Source organism: Mustela nigripes, chromosome 3 (genome assembly GCF_022355385.1).
Source record: "Mustela nigripes isolate SB6536 chromosome 3, MUSNIG.SB6536, whole genome shotgun sequence".
Classification (NCBI taxonomy): Eukaryota; Metazoa; Chordata; class Mammalia; order Carnivora; family Mustelidae; genus Mustela; species Mustela nigripes.
In genome coordinates, this window is record NC_081559.1 from 39,850,460 (window position 1) to 39,873,239 (window position 22,780).

Sequence of the window (22,780 nt, forward strand, 5' to 3'; positions counted from 1 at the left end):
TTGTTCGTTTTCTGTCTAGTTCTGTCAGTTGTCATGAGAATGGTGTTGAAGTCTTCAGGTATAATTGGGTATTTCTCTGTCTTTTCAATTTTTTTAGATTTTGATTCATGTATTTTTGCAGTTTGTTTGGTGTATACATTTATGATTGCTGTGTCTTCTTAGTCTTCTTGATGGATTGACCCTGTACTGATACGTAATAACCCTCTGTCTCTGGTAGTTTTCTTTGCTCTGAAGTCTACTCCTTTCTACTCTTCAGAGTCTTCTCTGGTATATAATATGTAGGGCTTTTGTTGGATTTAGCAGGAGGAGAAGGGACAAGTACATCTATTCCATTTTTCCAGAACTGGATGTTCTAGGGACTTGTTTTATTTACTATTGTGTTCCCACTGCCTAGACCCATGTAATTGGTACTCATGGTTAGGGATCAGAGTGTATTTGTTAGTTTTATATATAAAATGTTTGATTTTTAATTGTAAAAACATCTAGAGAATGTCATCACACCCCCACCCTCAGCTAGATTTAGTTGTACCTGGGTACATCAATTGTAAGTTATCTTAATTTAATAGATTATTATTTATACTTTGCTAACCTTTAATTATCTGGAAGAAAATGAAAATTAGAGGAAATTATATTTAGCCTTACATATTTATATTCCTTATGCCTTAGTGATGCAAAGTGTAACAAAAATACTTTTCAGTTTTAGTATACTTTTCTGACAAATGAATTTGTAAAGATTGAGTGAGATGGAGATAGTTATGTTCCTTAAAATAAGACAGAAGTCTTATTTCTTCCCTCCCCCCCAAATTTATTTATTTATTTGTCAGAGAGAGAGAGAGAGAGCGAGCACGCGCGTACACACAAGCAGGGAGAGCAGCGGGTAGAAGGAAAAGCAGGCTCCCTGCTGAGCAAGGAGCCTGATGTGGGACTCAGTCCCAGGACCCAGGGATCATGACCTGAACTCTGAAGGCAGACACTTAACCAACAGAGCCACCCAGGCATCCCCAGAAGTCTTTTTTTTTTTTTTTTTTTTTTTAAGATTTTACCCCTCCATTTGACAGAGAAAGATCACAAGTAGGCAGAGAGGGAGAGAGGGAAGCAGGCTCCCCGCTGAGGGGAGACTCGATCCCAGGACCCTGAGATCATGACCTGAGCCGAAGGCAGCGACTTAACCCACTGAGCCACCCAGGTGCCCCATCCCCAGAAGTCTTATTTCAAAATCATTTCTGTTGTATTTTACTAGTTAGAAGCCTATTTACTAACTTTGCAGATGGATTACATTAAAATATCTAAAAAAAAAATTTGATGGGTATCACCTGAAATAAGTTGTACCTCTGGATAAGGATCAGATTCAGGTAATAATTTTATTTTCCTCTTCAGTCTGAAAGGATTTTTATTGCCCTTCTGTTTAATTGGTGCTATTATAGGTCCCTTCAATAATCAGGAGATGGCGGAATGGTTTCAGGCGGGCTATTTTACTATGTCTTTATTGGTGAAGAGAGCATGTGATGAAAGCTTCCAGCCTCTTGGTGATATCATGAAAATGTGGGGAAGGGTTCCTTTCTCTCCCGGTCCAGCTCCCCCTCCTCATATGGTAAGTACCTTACAGCTCACCCAGAATACATACTAGCTGCAGAAACCCTCGCTTCTCTTTGTAAACACAACCCAGATGTTGGATCTGATGAGGAAGAAACTGCACTTTTGAGAGTAATTGAAACAGCAGTGGGCAGTCTGAATTGCAGACTGCATACCCAGCTATAACATCTTTCCAAAATTCAAATACCTGTTTTCACCCCTCTCCCCCCACCTCTCCATTCTCCCCACCCCTGCCCAAATTCTAAAGAAACAAAATCCTTTATTTAGTAGATTTCCAGCAGGTGTGGAAAAAAACAACATCTTACCCTGTTTTGCCTACCAGGTCCTATATGTTCTGGTTTCTCCTTTTTCTCTTTCTTTCTTTCTTTTTTTTTTTTTTTAATTTTATTTATTTGTCAGAGAGAGAGAGTGTGCACAAGCAGGGTGAACAGTAGGTAGAGAGAGAAGCAGGCTCCCCGCTGAGCCAGGAACCCGATGTGGGACTTGATTCCAGGACCCTGGGGTCATGACCTGAGCTGAAGGCAGACACTTAACCAACTGAACTACCCAGGCATCCCAGGCTCCTTATTTTTGTAAGCTCACTTCAGAGCTTTTACTTTTATCTACTGTGCTTCAATTCAGTTGACTTTTTAGAGTTGGGTTTTTTGGGGGTGTTTTTTTTTTTTTTTGCTTTTAATTAGAATGCACATTCTCCTCTCTTCCTCTTCCCTTACCTTTATTTGGTTTTTGCTTTCTGACTCAAAAAGTTCCTAAATTTTAGGTTTACCTTAAAGCAAATAAATGTTGCTAACAAAAAATTCTAGTGCTTTGGAATAATTTGAATTGAACACTTTAAAAAAAAATATGTTACTAGTATTTTTTTTTTTATTTTTATTTATTTATTTGACAGAGAGAGAGATCACAAGTAGGCAGAGAGGAGGAAGCAGGCCCCCTGCTGAGCAGAGAGCCTGATGCGGGGCTTGATCCCAGGACCCTGAGATCATGACCTGGGCCGAAGGCAGAGGCTTTAACCCACTGAGTCACCCAGGCACCCCAAGTTACTAGTATTTTTAACGAAAAATTGGATCATAATGTAACCTCCCTTGTATACTGGCACTGGAATGCATTTGAAGGGGAAATCTTACTTCTCTGCAGCTGTCTCTGGGCCTCTCCCTGTAGAGTTCCTTTTGGAGGGCTTCGGATCTGTGCCTTGCTTTTCTTCTCTAGGTTGGAGTCTTGGGTGGCTGCCACAGTCAGAAGTGGCCATAGTCAAACACCTTTAGTGTGAATACTGGATCACTGCAGTGACATATACCTTTGATTTATTCAGCAGCTACATAGTTAGGGCCTGTGCTAGCCTTGTGGTAGGTTCTTGCGAGGTGAAGATAAATGGGACACAAACTCTCTTACGGTCATAGGGATTCATAGGTGAGAACAATGGCCAATAAAATTGTTTGGCCACAGCCCATAGTAAAATAAGTGGTTTTACATCAGTACTCTGTACATTCATAACTGTACATGGATATTTGTGAAACAAATTTGACGAAAGATTTTGTGCCATGCACATATTTTCTTCCCTGCCTTCCTCCCTTCTTTTTATATAAATACTGATCTTGATCCAGTAATTGATGTCACTGTCCACTGATGGGTTGAGACCACCTGTAATTTGGAGAACAGTGATGATTCCTAGGTGAGGGGAATTATTTCTGACATTTCTGTTATAAATCCAAAGAAAAATTAATTGTGTATTATTGTATAAACATTTTATTTATATACCAAGTTTATTTCCCTTTTCTGAAATTGGTATGAGTTATCGTGCATGTTTCAGAGCTAGAAGTGCATACCTTGGAGCTTGGCATGTTTGCCCTAGCCCATTTCCTGACTTCTTTTTAGGGGAAGAACCATGGCAAACTCTGCTTCTGTCAGCTGTTAACTGCTGTTGCCCTGAGTAATGCTCACATTGATGATGAATATACCTTGAAATGTAGGTTTTAATGTAGAAAGTTTAGATTAACCTAGTGTAGCTTCCATCCTCCAGTATTTAATTGGAAAGAAAAATGTCTCTGAATTTCAAGTGATCTCCACCCCAAGAAATTGTATATCCAGTATTTCATTCCAAAGCATAATCTGTGTATGGTAAAGATATAAACTATTCACTAATGATTTGCCCTAATCTATGTAACCCCCCCCCCACCTTTTTAAAAAAGATTTTATTTATTTATTTGACAGAGACACAGTGAGAAAGGGAACACAAGCAGGGGGAGTGGGAGAGGGAGAAGCAGGTTCCCTGCTGAGCAGGGAGCCCAATGCAGGGCCTGATGCCAGGCCTCTGGGATCATGACCTGAGCCGAAGGCTTAAAATTTCCCAATTTTAACTTTTCAGAATTTAAATTCCAGCTATGTCATTTGAAACACAAACTAAAAAACAATTTTTCCTACTCATTATATATATACACATACATTTATGTTTTAAGATCTATTTATTTATTTGACAGTGAGAGAATGAGAGTACAAGTAGGCAGAGTGGCAGGCAGAGGGAGAGGGAGAAGCAGGCTCTCTGCTGAGCAGAGAGGCTAATGTGGGGCTGGATCCCAGCCATGGACCACCTCATGACCTTAGCTAAAGGCCATCACTTAACTGAGCTACCCAGGTACCTGTCTAACTCATGGTATATTAGTAGCAATAGAAACACCTAGTTTTGAGGTGGGGAGTTAAAATTTTGCAAGCTCTTTCATATTCTGTTAATGTAAAACTTGTCAGCATCTTTAACAAAATATACTTCTACACTGCTCTCTATATTCATTACTGGCCCTGGTCATATTCCTACCACATTAACTTCAGATAATTTTATTCCTTTCTGAAAGTTCTACCCCATTTCTCTGATTTCTACATGATCTCCAGGTTTACAGATCACTTTTAACATTGGGAAATAATACATTTTTTAGTTATAGTAATGACTCTTGGGTACAGTACAACATTCAGCTTCAAGGGTGGGAGGAGAGAACAGCAGCTAAAGTAAGGACCCCTTTCCCCCCAAAGGGAATCTCTTATAATGCAGACACCATCTTTTCCCACTAGATGGCAATGGTTAGCTCTTTAAGAGTTTTTGTAATAGTTGAGCATTTGGGGCATAAAGGTAGAGTGGGAAGTCAAGGTCTAAGATTCAGTTTGCTTTCAGATAATATGTAGTAAATGGCTTTTAAGCTTTTTGCAATTTGTTCAGTGGTATTTCTTCCCCTACCTCTTCACTAGGGAGAGTTGGACCAGGAACGACTGACCAGACAACAGGAGCTCACGGCCTTGTACCAGATGCAGCACCTTCAGTACCAGCAGTTCTTAATACAGTAAGAGCAGTAATGCAGTAGGGTACACTGCAAAATGCCTTTACTTAAAAATTTTTTTTTTTTTTTTTAAGATTTTATTTATTTATTTGTCAGAGAGAGTGAGCACAGACAGAGTGGCAGGCAGAGGCAGAGGGAGAAGCAGGCCCCCTGCTGAGCAAGGAGCCCGATCTGGGACTTGATCCCAGGACGCTGGGATCATGACCTGAGCTGAAGGCAGCCGCCTAACCAGCTGAGCCACCCAGGCATCCCAAAAAAATTTTTTTGAAGATTTTATTTATTTGAGAGAGAATGCACACGAGTGGGGGGAGGAGCAGAAGGAGAGGGACAAACAGAATCACTCTTGAGTGCAGAGTTGGGGAGGGAGAGTGTAGGGGTAAGGGGTGGATGGGTGGGGATTGAAACCAGGAGTCTGATGCTCAGCTAAGCCTCCCAGGAGCTCCCCAGGTGCCTTTAGATATAATCTCCTAAGTTTTACTTTTTACAGCAGAGGACTACAAGTTTCTATGATACTTCAGTCACCTAGCTAGTGGCATGTTACCAATATATATTTGGAGTTTGGTCTTTTTAAATACCAGAAATTTGCAGAAAATGACACATAACTATAATTTCACAAGCTCTTTAGCTCCTAAAGCAAGAAACAACAAGCATTTTAAGAACTTAAATGCCTCCTAAATGGCTCAACTTTGAATGCCACAGAGGAAAAAAACATAGATGAGAGGGCAAGAAAGAAGTAAACACTTATGCTGTTAGCATTGCTGTGAAACGATAGCAGAATTACTTAGATTATGTGTCACTTTAGTAGAAGAAGTAAGATTTGCTGTCATCTGGTACAGAGATCGGCAAACTGGTTTGATCCCTATTGTCATTAACGAGATTTTATTAGAACATAGCCACAAGTGTTTGTTGGTGTGTTGTCTACAGCTCCTTTTGCAGTGCAGTGGGAGAATTAAATAATTGCATGTGGCCTGCAAAGCTGAAAATACTTGCTGTCTGGCTCTTAATAGATATTTGTCTACCTCTGATCCAGTAGAAAAAAATCTTAACCTAAAATTTTCCAAGTTGAAACATAAATTTTGAGAATTTTTATACAAGTGATTTTATTTTTGCAAAAAGTGTTTCATGTGAAAGTAACTATTAGTTCAAATCTCTTTTATTTTTCACTTGCTTTCTGATATTTTCAGAGAGTTTGACAGCTTTTGACATTTTACAATTTTTTTGCTGTCCTCTTTGAGCATGTTATCTAGAAGTTCACAGTTCTTTTTAGAATGAAGTAGAGAATTTTCTGTGTAACTATTCTTATCATGAAATATTGTTAAAACTTATTTGATAGCTATTTCTAATGGTACTTTTGGGGGGGTAGACCAACCTTTGTCTTTTGGTATCTTAGTAAAGTGTACTAAATGTACATAGACAGGTTATACTTTATTTTACTTTTTGAAGACAACAATATGCCCAGGTTTTGGCTCAACAACAGAAAGCAGCCCTATCCTCGCAGCAGCAGCAACAGTTGGCACTTCTTCTTCAACAGTTCCAGGCTCTGAAAATGAGGTTGGTTGTCAGTCCATGATGTGTCACATTGCATATGTGTGTGCGTATTAAAGAAAAGAAAGGAAATTTTGGTATTATGTGTGAACTCTGGTATCAAAATACCCACACACAACACATACGTGTATATTGTGTGTAAAACCAGAATATAGCTTTTAAAAATTGTAATTAAGCTGGCAGTAAAGCAGTTTTGGTCTTTTTACTCATAGAGGATAAATTTGGAATAACCACAGAATAATGAGAACATTGGAAAAGCAGTGTATTCTTACAGAACCAGCAACAAAAAAAACTGTAGTCTAGAAGTTTAATTTCCTTTCACCCGTGAGAGCTCAAGAAAGAGAGTCACACTGCCACACAGAGTAAAAGTTCCAGAACCCAAAAGCCATTAAGATAAGTCTGAGGAAAAGGAAATTATGCCTAAAAGTCTTAAATTTCTATAGTTTCAGATTATCATTTAAGGTAATACATGTTGTATTTCCTTCAGAGTTATCAATGACTCTCTTAAAAACCTTACTGTCCAATTTAACTGAAACCTTTCACATTTGTCTTTTAAGTCCTAACCCATCGAGTGAGGTGGGCAGGTTAGGTGGTAAGATGCCAGTTTACAAATGGATAAACTGATACACCGAGAGGCTAAAGAACTCGGTTGACATAATACACAGAAAACTTCAGAGCTAGAACTAAAATGAAGACCTTTAGACTTACGGTGTGTGGGTTTTTGATTATAACAGGCTGCCTCTTTTGCTCTTGTGGACATATTCTGAATTTTTTATAGGACCATTGGTATATGCATTATCTAGAAATCAACATTTGTTAATACCTTGATTCCAGAAGTGTGATACCTGGGCCTCTATCTTGGTTCCTCTTCTAATAAACAAATATTACATTTTGGTTAAAATAGTGAAGGAGTTTTCTAGCCAAATAGCCTGGAAAACCTACCAATCATGTAGAAATTCCTCTTTAACTATTTTTGCAAATGACAAGAACAAGTTGATTTTTTTATTTCCCTTTTGCAGAATATCTGATCAGAACATCATTCCTTCAGTAACTAGGTCTGTGTCGGTGCCAGATACTGGTTCTATCTGGGAGCTTCAGCCAACAGCCTCACAGCCTACAGGTAAAAATTTAGATTGGCTTTAAGTGTAGCTCCAAAGATTAGACTCTTAGGTTATAATACAATTTTTAAAAAATGTGTCCCATTTTTGAGCCATTTTATATTGAATATTAACAAATAGTCTCATTTTTTTAAAGATCACAGCAAAGGATTGAACATATCATTGAAAATATACTGTTAAGGATTTGCTAGGAGTGTTTATTAGATAAATTTCATGAAATTGAATCAACCACTCTTTTTATGTTGCTCTAACCAATGTGGAAGAGTCCTATGAATTGTTTTTTGACTTCTTCTGTCAGCCAGAGTGGAAAAAGAAAAATAAAAAAAGCTTAAGTAAAAACATCTATTCTTTTGAGTGAAGGGTTAATATGTAGCTTAACACTGCAGGTACCCAGAAGTTTTGGGATGAGAAAAGCCTGCTTTAAAGTGAATATCCTGCCTCATTCATTCTCTGATATTTTTGCATCAAACTAGAAGATTTGGATCTGGGATTTTTTTTTTTTTTAAGTCGATATTGGTGGAACACTTAAGGTTTTTAAAGTTTGATACCTGCAGAGGTAGGTGGTTTGAACTGTGGATAGTCCTTACAAGAGGTTATAGTTGGTACTGACAGTTCTCAGGAACCATAGGCACTGATGGATTTTTTTCTTAACAGCCTTGAGCTTTTCTTTTCTTTTTCTTTTCTTTTTTTTTTTTTTTTAAGATTTTATTTATTTATTTGACAGGCAGAGATCCCAGGGAGGCAGGGAGGCAGGCGGAGAGAGAGGAGGAAGCAGGCTTCACTGAGCGGAGAGCCCGATGCGGGGCTTAATCCCAGGAACCAGTGGCTTTAACCCACTGAGCCACCCAGGTGTCCCACTCTTGAGCTTTTCAGGTGGCAGTTCTCTTGCTAACACTCATCCTGGGGATTATAGAAGGAAAAGGACTGATAATCATCCCTCATCAATTTCCTCTGCTCTGTGTACCGTATTTTTTCTTGGCAGTCATTTACAGTTAGGATTTGAAAATATTCTCCAATTTGGGGGGAACTATTTATGAGTACCTTATTAAATGATTTCTTTCTTTGGGTATGATATGATCAAGGCTCTTTACAAATAGTCCATTTGTTTTATATAACCAGTGATTTATAATGTGGAAATAGGAGTATAGGGAATAGAGAATGCTGACAAGTGGTATCAGCAAACCTTTTGCTAGCAGTAGGAAAACAAACTCAGAAGCCTTTACCTATTTGTATACTTTTGCATCTGACCTTGTGGTGCCTTGCAGGTCAGCAGGACCCATTGTCATTTGTGAGACCTGCTCAGCCTTTCCAGAGGCCTCCCCAACTCCAGCTGTACCTCTTTCTTTATCTTTGAAGTGAAATTCGCATAATGTAACATTAACAATTTTTAGATGAGCAGTTCACTGGCTTTTAACATATTCACACTATCATGCAACTACTTAGTGCTCTTGAGTTTCATAGTTATATACCTCTCTTGACCCCTCTCTCTACTGGGTGTGCAATAAGAGGTTGTATAGCTACTGGAAATACTGTGGGCTTTGGGATCTAACACACTGGGATTTAAATCCTAGCATGGCCATGTGCTTGGTGTGTCTCCTTGGGAATGTTATAAAACTATGTCTGACCCTTAGTTTATTCATCTATAAAGATGGGGGATATTAACAAATATCTTTCTTTGTTTTAAGAGAGGGAGAGGGAAAGCGGGCAATGGGAAGGGGCAGCGGGAGGAGGAGAGAGGGAATCCTAAGCAGGTTGCATGCCCAGTGTGCAGCCGGAGACAGGGCTCAATCTCACAACCCTGAGATCATTACCTGAGCTGAAATCAAGAGTTGGATGCCACCTAGGTGCCTCCTTATAGAGTTTTTGAGGATGAAATTAGTTTCCTGGCAAATGTCTGGTAATTTCTTTCCTTCTAGATGTGTTGAAGGATATTGATTTAAACCAGAGCCCGCTGGCAGTTTAGTCTACCTAAAAGCAGCACAGACACACATGATGGAGCTCATTCGGGGACAGGGAAATAGCTTTTTTCATTAATGCTTGTGGATATGTGATCATGTATGTAAGCTCCAATATCCTTCACGTTTCCCCTTATTGTCTTATAGTTTGGGAAGGTGGTAGTGTATGGGATCTTCCCCTTGACACCACGACTCCAGGACCTGCCCTTGAACAGCTTCAGCAGATGGAGAAGGCCAAAGCTGCAAAGGTCTGAAATGCTTTTTTCCATTGCAGTGCGTGCTTTCCATCTGTAGGATATAGACATTTGTTTACTGATGTCTCTCTCTGGCTAGCTCTACTTTTTCCTATTAGTTTACTGTTACTTAGCTGGAGAAGCACATTCATTTCATATTCTATCCTTACTGTTCCCTCTTCTGTCAAAAAAGACCTCAAACAATGAAAATGAAAAGTTTAAATCACTTAAAATTGGTTTGCTGACACATTATTGATTATGATCATATGTATACTTTAATTACATTATTCATGGTATAAACACTCATTACAAATTCTAGGACCTACGAAAACATACTACGTTATTTATCAAACCCTTGATCTGTGGCTTGAGTTCCCACATTGAATCTGTATAGTGATGTCAGTTTACATTTCTTACTTCCCCAGACGTGGGGTTGAAAAGCTCAATATTAACATTAGATCCCATGTTCCATTCACATCTTCTGGAGGAGCAGGGAATCTTGAATTCTGGTTTTTAGTACTTTCCAGCTGCAGATGTCTTATCAGCACTTCGTGTCATTTTAATGATTCTGGATTCTTACACCTCTGGGAGAATCTGGTTCCTATTTTATACCTAATGCGTTCTTATCCTCTGAGTTAGTGACTGTCTCCTTAGAGTGCCCAGAAAGGGTTCATGGTCACGGTCAGTCTCTGTAAATGAGTGAGAGACCATAATTTCAGCTAATTCTTGAGAGTGTTCTAGTACTATAGTGGTTTGTGCTGGAAATGCATAGATGATGAGGGAAGAATAGGAACTTGCAGTCTTTTGTGTCTGGAATGTGTGAGTGTGTGTGTGTGTGTGTGTGCTCACATGCATGGGAGTGAGTAGTGGGGCTGTGACACACAGGCAGGTAACACTTAGAGTTACAGGTTAGTCAGGAAAGCACATGGGCTAGCTGTTCTCATGCAGTTGGAGAGGTGGGCATCAGGAATTGGATGACAATTCATCCAATGATGAATTGTTGATGGACTGTAGTACATGCACTCATTTTCACTTGAAGAACAGTAGACTTTATCCCAGCTGAAGGAAACAGCTCCTGTAAAGGCTCAGAAATGCATGAGAATGTACTGGGTCAGGAAGCAACTAGTTTGGTCTGGCCTGGAGTTGTTGTGCATCTGAGGGATAAGTGATGAGTGAGGAGGCCAAGATGAGGCAAGCTGGTCACGGGTTCCCTTACACATGTCCTGTTAGAGGCTTAGAATTTATTTCAGGGTGAAGGATGGTGTTATAGATTAGCCGGGAAGGATTTTTTTTGGTGGAACTTAAGATGTGCTGGGGAATGTGGGCAGAATGGATGCTGGAAAACCAAGTAAGAGACTTTCAGAGATACGGGAGAGAAAGTGAAAGCCTGAACTCTGCGTGTGGCAGTGAGAATGGACACGAGGTGCTAGAATGGACTAGTAACCAGGAACTACAAATTTGTTAAGTGGTTGGTCTTCAAATTTTAAAGAATTCTATAATTTTTCACACTAGCAGCTTTACAACATTGCTACAGACACCTTGTAGACATAGATCTCGAATCAAAAAATCCTTTTAGGTATGAGCAAAAGTGCCACCCCAAGAAAATTCTGATGTTACACTCCTGGTGGTCACTTTCTCCCATGTCTAAGAGATGGGGTGTGGTAATGAGGAGGTAGGTAAATGTTGGGGGAGAGTCCATTCAGTTTTGAAGAGCATGACACTGTTCTGCTGCGACATACCAGAGCTGAGTTCTTCCAGAGCTGGTTTCACTCATTCAAAGTACAAGCCACTGTGAGTGGTGTAGTGTCTGCATCTTCTAGCTATTCCTAATGGTACTGGTCAGTGATGCTGGAGTGTTTCTGTGCTTGGCTTCAGGTTTCTAAGAGTATTTTCTTATAATCACAGCTAGAACAGGAGAGAAGAGAGGCAGAAATGAGGGCAAAACGGGAAGAGGAGGAACGCAAGAGGCAGGAAGAACTGCGGAGACAACAGGAGGAAATTCTTCGAAGGCAGCAGGAGGAAGAAAGGAAGAGACGAGAGGAAGAAGAGCTTGCTCGAAGGAAACAGGTATACCTCGGAGAACACGAACCCCAGATTTAGCCCTGACTGCGTTCATGGTTCTAGGGAGATGGTCTGTCCGAGTTTGAGAGGGAGTTAATAGCAGGATTGGGATTAGAGCATTAAGAGATCCATTCCTTTAGAAGAAATATCTGTGACCCAGTAGCGGCCCCTGGGGGGTAGTTGCTTCAGTCCTGGTAAATTACTAGAATTGATTTCTTTTGAATATTTTCAGTTAAATTTTGGAAGTAACTAGGTTTTTGCTTAAGTATTTATAACCAGTGACGATGAATAGTTGTCATGCATTTTGGCTGTTTATATTAGTTTTTGGAATTCTCTGTTAATATGCTGGACCCACTTTTCTGTTGGAATTTTTATAAATCCCAGTGGAAACAGTCCACTCTGTAATAGCCCCAAAGTCCACTTCATCTCACATTTCATACCCATGAAGTACTCTGAAAAACAAAAGGGTCCGTGCTGAGATTAGTTTTGAGCTACTGATGTTTCTTAGGGTTGCTCTCTCTACACTAGCATGTAATGGCTCTAAGAAGTAGTACAGTGAAGAAATCAGTTTAATTCTCTGTTGCTCAGTATTTCCTAAATTATTTTGACAGTGAGACACTCCTCCCTCCCTTCTGTAAGATTTTACTTATTTGAGGGAGGGAGAGAGAAAGAGAGAGAGAGAGATCACAAGCAGTGGGGAGGGGCAGAGGGAGAGGGAGAAGCAGGCTCCCTGCCAAGCAGGGAGCCCGATGAGGTACTCCATCCCCGGACCCTGAGCTCATGACCTGAGCCAAAGGTAGCCACTTAACCGACTGAAACATCCCAGCAGCCAAGACCCTTTTCTTTATACTTGACATGTGAGACTTTGTTTTTCAGAACACATTCTAGAATACACAGCTTTGCTCAGTACTTTTGACTAGAGAACTTACTTCTACCACACCGGCCATTTCTGGTTGCTGTGTTGATTTGACCTATGTACTGGGTTCTCAGTTGATTTTGGTGGGGCGGAGTGGGGGGAAGGGGTGATAAGGACTAATGGTACCAAAGGGAAACCAAGCCTCAGGCCTCATGTAGCCCTTTCTGGGGTTGATTAGTAAGTGCAATAGCTAATGTAGAAACTAGGATAGACTCTCAGTGTAGTGCTATTTAACTGCTACTATTTTATTTTATTTGTTTATTTTTTAGAGAAAAGAGTGTATGCATTAGTAGGAGAGCGGCAGGGATGGGGCAGAGGGAGAGGGAGAATCTTATTTATTATTATTATTTTTAGAGACAGGGAGGAGGAAGGGAAGGGGGAGAGAGAGAGACTCTCAGGTGGACTCCACATTTAGTATGGCCCCCAGCATGGGGCTTAATCTCTCAACCCTGAGATCATGACCTGGGCCAAAATCAAGAGTCAGACAACCGACTGAACACCCAGGTGCCCCACTACTAATACTTTAAATACAAATTATTTTAATTGTTGATATGTCTACTTCCCAGCTCTTTTTACTTTTTACTCTAGACCCTTGGTTGTATTTTTTTTATATTTAAAAAGAAGAAGGCTCTGTTACAGAACCTTAGCAGCACAGTCTGTTTCTTTTCAAATTATAATGAGATATATTAATCAGGATCCAGAGTTTCTTCCCCCCAACACACACTTTTTTTTTTCCTTCTTTAATTTAGGAGGAAGCTCTGCGACGCCAAAGGGAGCAAGAAATTGCATTAAGGCGACAGCGAGAAGAGGAAGAAAGACAACAGCAAGAAGAAGCTCTTAGGAGACTGGAGGAGAGGAGGAGAGAAGAGGAAGAAAGGCGGAAGCAGGAGGAGTTATTACGCAAGCAGGTGACCATAGATGGTTTGCTCTTTTCATTTCTTCTTTGAAGCTAGGGATTTGTGATTAAAAGGTTTTGGATATGAGGATAACCTCTTTACTGAAAATTATTAGAAGAGACCTAACTGACTCTTACGACTTTTGTAATGACTGTTCCACAGGTAATTATAAAAGCCAGACAAAATATCAAAGAACCAAAAACCCCCCAGAATACCAGAGAGAAATCTAAAGAAGGTCTACCCTTTAAAAAACCAAATGTGAGACCTGCAGGTTGACTGCTTTTGCCTCAGGGTACTCTCACTTTCCTAAAGTGCCAGTCAGTGCTGCTTCATGTTTTCACAGGCTGTGTGACAATGGGCACTATGCAGTTCTAGTCCAGCCCGGTCATTCTGCCACTACAGGCAGCCAGAACCCCTAAAGCATTTCCTTGTAATGTTTAAGAACTTAGATTTTTTTTTATTAGTAGACTTTATTTTTAGGGCAATATTAGATTTTCAGAAAAATCTGGATGATAATATGGTTTCCTCTGTTGTTATCTTACATTAATGTGGTATATTTGTCACATTAAACCATTACTGATGCATTATTAACTAAAATCCATGGTTATTTCACATTTCCTCAACTTTTTCCTCATGTCCTTTTTCTGTTCCCAGATCCCAAATCCACAGTATTAGATTTAGTTGTCTCCTCAGCTTCTTTGAATGACAGTCTCTCAGGTCTTTGGCAGTTTTAAGGTATAATGGTCCATATGTTATAGGGTAACTCTCTCTTGGAATTCATCTGATGTTTTTCTCACAGTTAAACTGGAGTTATGGGTGTTTGGAAAGTAGATCACAAAGAGGCAAAGTGCCATTTTCATCACACTCTATCAAGAATACATATTATCAACAGGACTAATGACTGCTGGTGTAGACCTTGGTCACTTGGCTGCAGCAGTGCCTGTCACTGTAAACATTGCTCTTCTCCCCACACACTGTACTCTTTGTGTGAAATCACTGTGTTATTTCACAGTGTGAAATCACTGTGGTCAGTCCACACTTACACATGTAGATCAACACAGGCTAGACATTACCTGCTTTTGCCTAAATTCTTTTATTTTATTTTATTTTATTTATTTATTTGACACAGAGAGAGATCACAAGTAGGCAGAGAGAGAGAGAGAGAGAGGAGGAAGCAGGCTTCTACTGAGCAGAGAGCCCGATGTGGGACTCGATTCCAGGACCCTGAGATCATGACCTGAGCCGAAGGCAGAGGCTCAACCCACTGAGCCACCCAGGTGCCCCCTAAATTCTTGATTGAAACTCTTTGAGCAACTTCAGTACTGTTAGAGATAGATAGGCCTCAAGGGTAGATTGTATGACAGCTCATCGTTGGGCTTATTCATTTGACAGTTGACATACCTAGTTAAGGCATACTATATGCCAGTTATGGTACTTACTTCCTGGTGGACTATGAAAGTTTTAAATTGTTTCTGTCCTTAAGCTCACAGCCTATGTTGGTAATGATTGTACAAGAAATTAATGCCACAGTTAGGATGCTTTGAGCTCCAAAACAAAAATAGTCATCTAAAAATAGTTTAATAACAAATGCCATATCAAGGAGATAAGGCAGTAGTAACTCAGCGATGTCATAAGGGATCCAGGTCCTCTGCAGAATTCTAGCCTACTGTTTCTAGTGGGTCTACTTTGACTTCAGATTTTTCACCTCATGATTAGGAGTTTTGGGAACCATGCCCCATGCAGCCTGCAAGGGAATAAGCCTTCTCTTGTGCTGCTTTTATTTCAGAAGAATACCTTCTCTAGAAGCCTCCCGGCAGACATCCCTTTGGCCTAAATCATATCACATGGGTGCCCCTCATTGTATTGGAAGCTTAAAAAATGAAATATGGCAGTGTAGATGTCGAAGGTGACAGAGCCTCTGACCACAAGGGAGAAGCCTGAAAGGAATGGTTTTTGGATAGGAAATAGTTGTTGCTATGGGTGGACTAGGAGCAAACAGAGAAGGGTGAGGTATTGGACATAATGAAATGGCAGAGGGGAAGACTACCTCCTTAAGGCTAGGAAAGTCCTCATAGAGTGGTTGATACTGCCCTGTTTTGGAAAATGAGGGGAATGGGCTATCTGGATAAAAATACAACATTGTAGGTAGAGTAAGCGGACTCTGTGAAGGAGGGTGAGGAGAGTTCTGGAGGGCACATTGGAATGGTTTTGAAGAAGAAAAGCAGAAGGACAATGAGCTGAAGTACAGTACAGTAGAGGGATGGACGATAGGTTGAGGAGAGGTGTTCCAAAGGACCTAGGGGCCACAAGGGGATATGAATCAGGGATGGAATTAAGTGGCCTTACGAGGTTGCTCTGGTTCCAGAACTGGTTGACACTTTCCTGCTAATCTGTAATCTGTCCTTGCAAGGTCCTGGTAGCTTTTCAAGCTCAGCACCCTGAAAAGCTAGCTCTCCCTCAATATAGGAACAGTCTCCAGAAGATTGTGCTGCAGTTGGTGGTTGTCTCTTAAAGAGATCAGTACTTACCACAGAAGTTCAAAATGGCATTACTTTCATGAAGAAATTAGCAAATAAACTGAAATGTTATCCTGTAAGCATGCCAAGCCTTTGTAGCTACTGTAAATACCTTTTAAAGGAAAACGTAACCTCTGCCTTATGTCATCATAAACAGTTTCTGCTTTCTGTGTTACTTCTATAGCTTTTTGATAGAAACCTTCAGAACTGACTTGGACTTTTTAAAAACACAATTAAATTTTATTCTCTTTTATTTTTCCTTCTGGGAAGGAAGAGGAGGCTGCAAAATGGGCCCGGGAAGAAGAAGAAGCCCAGCGTCGATTAGAGGAGAACCGGCTGCGAATGGAAGAGGAGGCAGCCCGACTCCGGCATGAAGAAGAGGAGCGAAAGAGGAAAGAGCTGGAGCTCCAGCGGCAGAAGGAGTTACTGCGCCAGAGGCAGCAGCAGCAAGAAGCTCTCCGGAGGTTGCAGCAGCAGCAACAGCAGCAGCAGCTGGCTCAGATGAAGGTAAAGCCTTGACACCAGCCAGAGGAGCTACTTGCTCGTGTTTTTAGGTAGATGCTGGCAGGATCAATAGCAGTAAAGCTGTGTATTCTCTTTAGTACTGAGGGTGACTACTATTTTCTTTTTCTTTCTTTTTTTTTTTCTCCTAAGTAAGCTTCATGCCCAGTGTGGGGCTTGAACTCACAACCCAGAGATCAAGAGTCATGTGCTCTACTGACTGATCAAGCCAGGCAACCAGCAAGACTTAGTGATTGTCTGGATCCGGAGGGACAAAGGCAGAGCTGGTGGCTGCTAGATAGTAAGCCTTTGGTGACCATAAAGTCATGGCATTAATGATGGAATAGGAGTAATTAGATAACGGCAGGGTCCAAGTAACTCTACATGGGATCTGTGGTCAGACAGTGTGCTCCCCTGTCTTCAGGGAGCTCATGGGATAGCAACATATAAATAGGAAATGTGAATACAAAGAGGTGAGTGTAGCGAGAGGAGTAAAGGTTCTCATGGTGCGAGCACATGGGAATTTGTTTGGAATGCAGATTCTTAGGTCCCACCCCAGACTTCCTAAATCAGAACCTTTTGGAGATGGGACCCAGTTATCTGTGTTTGAACAAAGCCTCCAGTGGGTTCTTCTGCTTGTGAGAATCACCATCCACATGGGAAGTATGGAAAGGCTTCCTAGAAAACGGTAACTTTTAAACTGAGTCATTAGGGAGGGAAAATTAAACAACAGAATTAAACAAGGAAAAGCTTGTTTGGACTTTGGAGACTAGAGGGGTTTTTTGAGCGAGGAGACACAGTGTAAGCAGAGGACTGAAATGCAGAAACACTGTGGTATGTTTGGGGGAATTTAAAAAGTGGTATGAGGTATGAGAGAAGCATGGGTAGGGTCTGTGTTGCTTGGGGTTGTATATACTCTTACTAAAAATTAGGACTTAGAGGTGTGTAAAACAGAGTGGGACACTGAAGTGTTTTCATCTGGGAAATAACACTGCCCGATTTGCAGGAGCAAATATTAGTTACTTTGAGAACTAAACGGAAGATGGACTTGTAAGGAACAGAACTGGAGGTCAGCAGGGTACTTGTGAGGGGCCGGTGGCGTGGTCCAGGGGAAGGAGAGGAAGGTGGTAGTGGGATTGGAAAGTTGGAGTTGAAGATAGCACTGATGATTGAGTGCTTGCTTTGTGTCAAGCACCAGACCACAGTTTTTCGTGTGTTAAGTCATTTTATCTTCACAACCATTGTTAAAAGCTTCTTTGTTCTTCCAAAGAGGAAAAATGTTCAGGAACTTAGTTTTAGCTTGCTTTGGGTCCAGCTGAGAGTTGAAAGTAGAGCTGTGTATTAGAACCCATGGATCTTTGGCTCCAGAGCCCTGAAAAAACTGTCAGAAGACTGTTCCTAGAGTCCACATCATAGAACGTGGTGACTGATAAGAATATGGGGATAAAGGCAAAAACAAAGGCATAGATGACTTCCAGATCTCTGACTTCTCTGGCTGTCTTTTGTGTGTCTGGTTTTGGCCTCTTATCTAACAATAAAGACTGTAGAGTTGGTTTTTGTTTGTTTGTTTGTTTTCTTTAAGATTTATAATCCTATGCAGGCATCAAGAGAAACAAAATCTTGCCATTGGCAACGACGCGGATAGAACTAGAGGATATTACGCCAAGCGAAATCATTAGAGAAAGTTATATGAGGAATTTGAGAGGCAGAGCGGGGGGTCGTCGGGGGAAGGGAGGGAAAAAACGAAACAAGATGGGACTGGGGAGGGAGACAAACCATAAGAGACTCTTAATCTCAGGAAACAAATTGAAGGTTGCAGGGGATGGGGGCAGGGATAGGGTGGCTGGTTATGGACAGAGGGGAGGGTATGTGCTACAGTGAGTGCTGTGAATTGAGTGAGACTGATGGTTCACAGACGTTTATCCTGAAACAAATAATACATTATATGTTAATAAAATAAGTAAATCTTAATGTTACATGAACTGTCATAAAAAAAAAAAAGATTTTATTTATTTGAGAGAGAGAAAGTGAGAGACAGAGTAGGAGTGGAAAGGAAGGGGCAGAGAGAGAAGAGGACAGGGAGCCCGATGTGGGGCTTGATCCCAGAACCCTGGGATCATGACCTGAGCTGAAGGCAGCCTCTCGATTGACTGAGCCACCCAGGCGCCCCCAAAAAAAGTTTTTTAAAGAGGGCTTTATTGAGACACAACTGACATACCATGCAATTGAACCAGTTAAAGTAGATAATTCAGTAATTTCAGTATTTCAGATATGTGCACTGTCACCATGCGGATTTTAACATTTTCAGTACGCTCTAGGCCCCCCAAAATACTCTCTGGCTGTCACATCTATGCCCTGTTCTTACCAGCCCCTTTAACCCCTAATCTACTTTCTGTCTTTATAGATTGGCATATTCTAGACATTTCAGATACATACAGTCTCATGATATGTGGTGTTTTGTGACTGGCTTCTTTGAAATAGCATAGTTTCAAGGTTCATTCATACTGTAATATGAATCAGTACTTTATTCCTTTTTATGACTGACTAATACTCCACTGTGTGGGCTTACCAGAGTTTGTGTATCCATTCCTCAGTTGAGGGACATTTGAGCTGTTTCTGTCTTTTCGCTATTAGGAATATTGCTGCTATAGATAAATATTCATGTACAAGCTTTTATGTCGATGTATAAACCCAAGAGTGGAATTGGTGGACCATATGAGAGCTATGTGTTTAATGGTTTGAGAAACTACCAGACTTTTCCAAAGTGGCTGTACTATTTTACATTATCACCAGAAATATATGGGAATTCAAATTTCCCCACATCTTCATTAATCCTTATTATCTGATGTTCTGATTGTAGCCACCCTTGTAGGTGTGAAGTGATAGCTTGTCGTTTTGGTTTGCATTTCCCTGGTGACAAACGACAAGTATCTTTTCATGTTTATTGGCCATTTGTTTATCTTTGGAGAAATGTCTTTTCAAATCCTTTGCCTGCTTTTAGTCTAGGTTGTTTGTCTTACTGAGTTATAAGAGTTCTTTATTCTAGATATTGTAAGTCCCTTATCAGATACATGATTTTAAAATATTTTTTCCTATTATTTGGGTGGTCTTTTTACTTCCTTGATGTAAACTTCCTTGATTACATTCCTTTGATGCAAAAAGCTTTTCCTTTTTGTGAAGCTCATTTTTTTCTTTTGTGGTTTGAGCTTTTTGTATCATATCTAAGAAACTGTTGACAAATCTGAGGCCATGAAGATTTATTCCAGTGTTCTCTTCCAATACTTTTGTGATTTTAGCTGCTACATTTAGGTCTTTGATCCATTTTGAGTTAGTTTTTGTTAATTGTATGAGGTATGAATTTGACTTCAATTCTTTTGCTTGTGACTAACTATCCAGTTGTCCTATGCCATTTGTTAAAAACACTGTTCTTTGTCTGCTGAATGGCCTTGACATTCTAGTTGAAAATCTGTTAACCATGAACATGTGGTTTCATTTCTGGACTCTGAATTCTATCCAGATGGTCTATACATCTGTTATTATGCTATTAATACACCATCTTGGTATTCTGTTGCTTTAAGTTTTGAAATTAGGAAGTGTGAGTCCTCCAGCTTTGTTCTTTTTCCAGATTGTTTGGCTCTTCTGGGTCTCTTTCATTTCTATATGGATTGTAGAATGAGCTTAAAGTTTCCAGAAAGAAGCCAGCTTGGATTTTGACAGAGATTGCCTTGACTCTTTAGATCAATTTGAGGAGCTTTGCCAGCTTAACAGTATTAAGTCTTCTGATCCATAAACATGGGATGATTTTTATTTAGATCCTTTTGAATTTCTTGCAGTATTTTCTAGTTTTTAGAATATAGCTTTTATATTACTTCTGTTAAACTTACTAAGTATTTTGGGGTTTTTTGGTTTTTTAATCAAAAAGTTCTTAAGTCCTTTCCAGCACGAGCCCAGTGTCACCTAGAAAGCTCTCTATGAGCTTTCTCATAGAGAAATGGAATTAAAATGGAATTCTCAAAATTTCATTTTCAGATTGTTGATTGCAAGTATATAGATATTGATATTTGTTTATTGAGCTTATATTCTGCAATCTTGCTGAACTGCTTTATTAATATTTCTTAACAGATTCATTAGGATTTTCTGTACACAAAATTTCATCATCTGCAAATAGAGATGGTTTTACTTCATCCTTTCTAATCTTTTATTGCATTTTCTCACCTATCCTGGCTAGAACCTCTAATACAATGTTGAATAGAAATAGCAAATTAAATATATTTTTCTTGTTTCTGATCTTGGGGGAGGAAGCATCCAGTCTTTCACCGTTAAATTTAATGTTACCTGTGGGTTTTTTGGTTTTTGTTTTTAAGATTTTATTTATTTATTTGACAGAAAGAGAACAGGTAGGCCCAGTGGCAGGCAGAAGGAGAGGGAGAAGCAGGCTCTCCGCTGAACAGGGCCCAATCCCAGGGGGATCCCAGGGAGATCCAAACTTAAGGCAGCTGCTTTAACAAACTTTAACTGAGCCACCCAGGCACCCCATCTGTGGGTTTTTATTTTTGTTTTTGTTTTTGTTTGCAGATATCCTTCATCAGGCTGAGGAAGTTTCCTTCTGTTCCTCCTTTGTTGAGCATTTTTATCCGAAAGGATGTTGGATTTTGTCAGATGCTTTGTGTCTGTTGAGATGATCATTTTTCTATTTTGTTTCGTTTCTATCAATATGGTATATTACATTAATTGATTTTCAGATGTTGAACCACTCTTGGATTCCTGGCATAAATCCTACTTGGCAAATAATTCCATTTTTATATGTTGTTGGACTTGTTTTGCTGGTATTTTGGTCAGGATTTTTGTGTTTATATTCATAAGAGATTTTGGTCTGTAAGTTATTTTTTCTTTCTTGGGATGTCTTTGTCTTATTTTGGTGTCAGAGTAATGTTTGGCCTTGAAGAATGAGTTGGGAAATGTTTCCTCTTCTATATTTTGGAAGAGTTTGTGAAAAAGTAGTACTACTGCTTTTTAAAAAATATATATTTTATTTATTTATTTGACAGATCACAAGTAGGCAGAGAGGCAGGCAGAGAGAGAGGGGGAAGCAGGCTCCCTGCTGAGTAGGGAGCCCGCCACAAGGGCTCTGGGATCATTACCTGAGTGAAGGCAGGCAGACACTTGACAGACAACCTCACAGGTGCCCCCAAAGTGGTATTAACTTTTTTAAATGTTTGGTAAGATTCAGTGGTTAAACCACCTAGGCTTTTCTTTGTGGATGGTTTTTTGATAAGTATTTCTGTGTCTTCACCCTTTTTTTTTTTTTTAAGATTTTTATGTATTTATTTGGCAGAGAGGGACACAGCGAGAGGGAACACAAGCAGAGGGGAATTGGGAGAGGGAGAACGGGCTTCCCCCAGAGCAGGGAGAGCGATGTGGGGCTCTATCCCAGCACTCTGGGATCATGACCCAAGCTGAAAGCAGACACTTAATGACTGATATACCAAGGTGCCCCTACTTTTTCTTTTTTATTTAAACTGCAAAGAAAATTTATTTTACATATCAGTAGCCATGAATTTGTGTCATTTGTTTTTACATAAATACTGCCTAGTGCCATTATCCAAATGACAGGACCATTTTTTTTTTTTTTTTAAGATTTTTAAAATTTGACAGAGAGAGATCATAAGTAGGCAGAGAGGCAGGCTCCCTGCCCATCAGAGAGCCCGACTCAGGGCTCGATCCCAGGACCCTGAGACCACAACACTAGCTGAAGGCAGAGGCTCAACCCACTGAGCCACCCAGGCACCCCTGGCAGGACCATTTTATGTCCACACTTCACTTCTGTATTTACAAAGAGAATTTGTATGACTTACATAATTGTAACTATCAGGGCTGCCTGGGTTGCTCAGTCAGTTGAGCATTAGACTCTTGACTTTGGCTAAGGTCATGATCTCAGTCGGAATCATGGGATCTCCTCGCATCAGGCTCCACGCTCAGTACAGAGTCTGCCTATCCCTTTTCCCCCCTCCCTGCCCCTCTCCCAGTGTGCACACTTGTGCTTTCTAACTCTCTCAAATAAATAAATTTTAAAAAATTAATAATGTAACTGTCAGTGAAGGCTTAACAGTGGAGATGCAGTCTAAC

General features: G+C 40.2%; 1 protein-coding gene across 4 annotated transcripts in view; it reads left to right on the plus strand.

The window, feature by feature from the left end:
- Positions 1-22,780, plus strand: part of GIGYF2 (GRB10 interacting GYF protein 2) — a 147,851-nt gene that overhangs the window by 100,225 nt on the left and 24,846 nt on the right. For all 4 annotated transcript variants that reach the window (XM_059393728.1, XM_059393727.1, XM_059393729.1 and 1 more), the window contains 8 exons: positions 1,425-1,591; positions 4,825-4,916; positions 6,357-6,464; positions 7,478-7,578; positions 9,679-9,779; positions 11,670-11,831; positions 13,491-13,649; positions 16,424-16,660. In XM_059393728.1, coding sequence (XP_059249711.1) covers positions 1,425-1,591; positions 4,825-4,916; positions 6,357-6,464; positions 7,478-7,578; positions 9,679-9,779; positions 11,670-11,831; positions 13,491-13,649; positions 16,424-16,660 — 1,127 coding nt within the window. The remainder of the gene's footprint in view (positions 1-1,424; positions 1,592-4,824; positions 4,917-6,356; positions 6,465-7,477; positions 7,579-9,678; positions 9,780-11,669; positions 11,832-13,490; positions 13,650-16,423; positions 16,661-22,780) is intronic.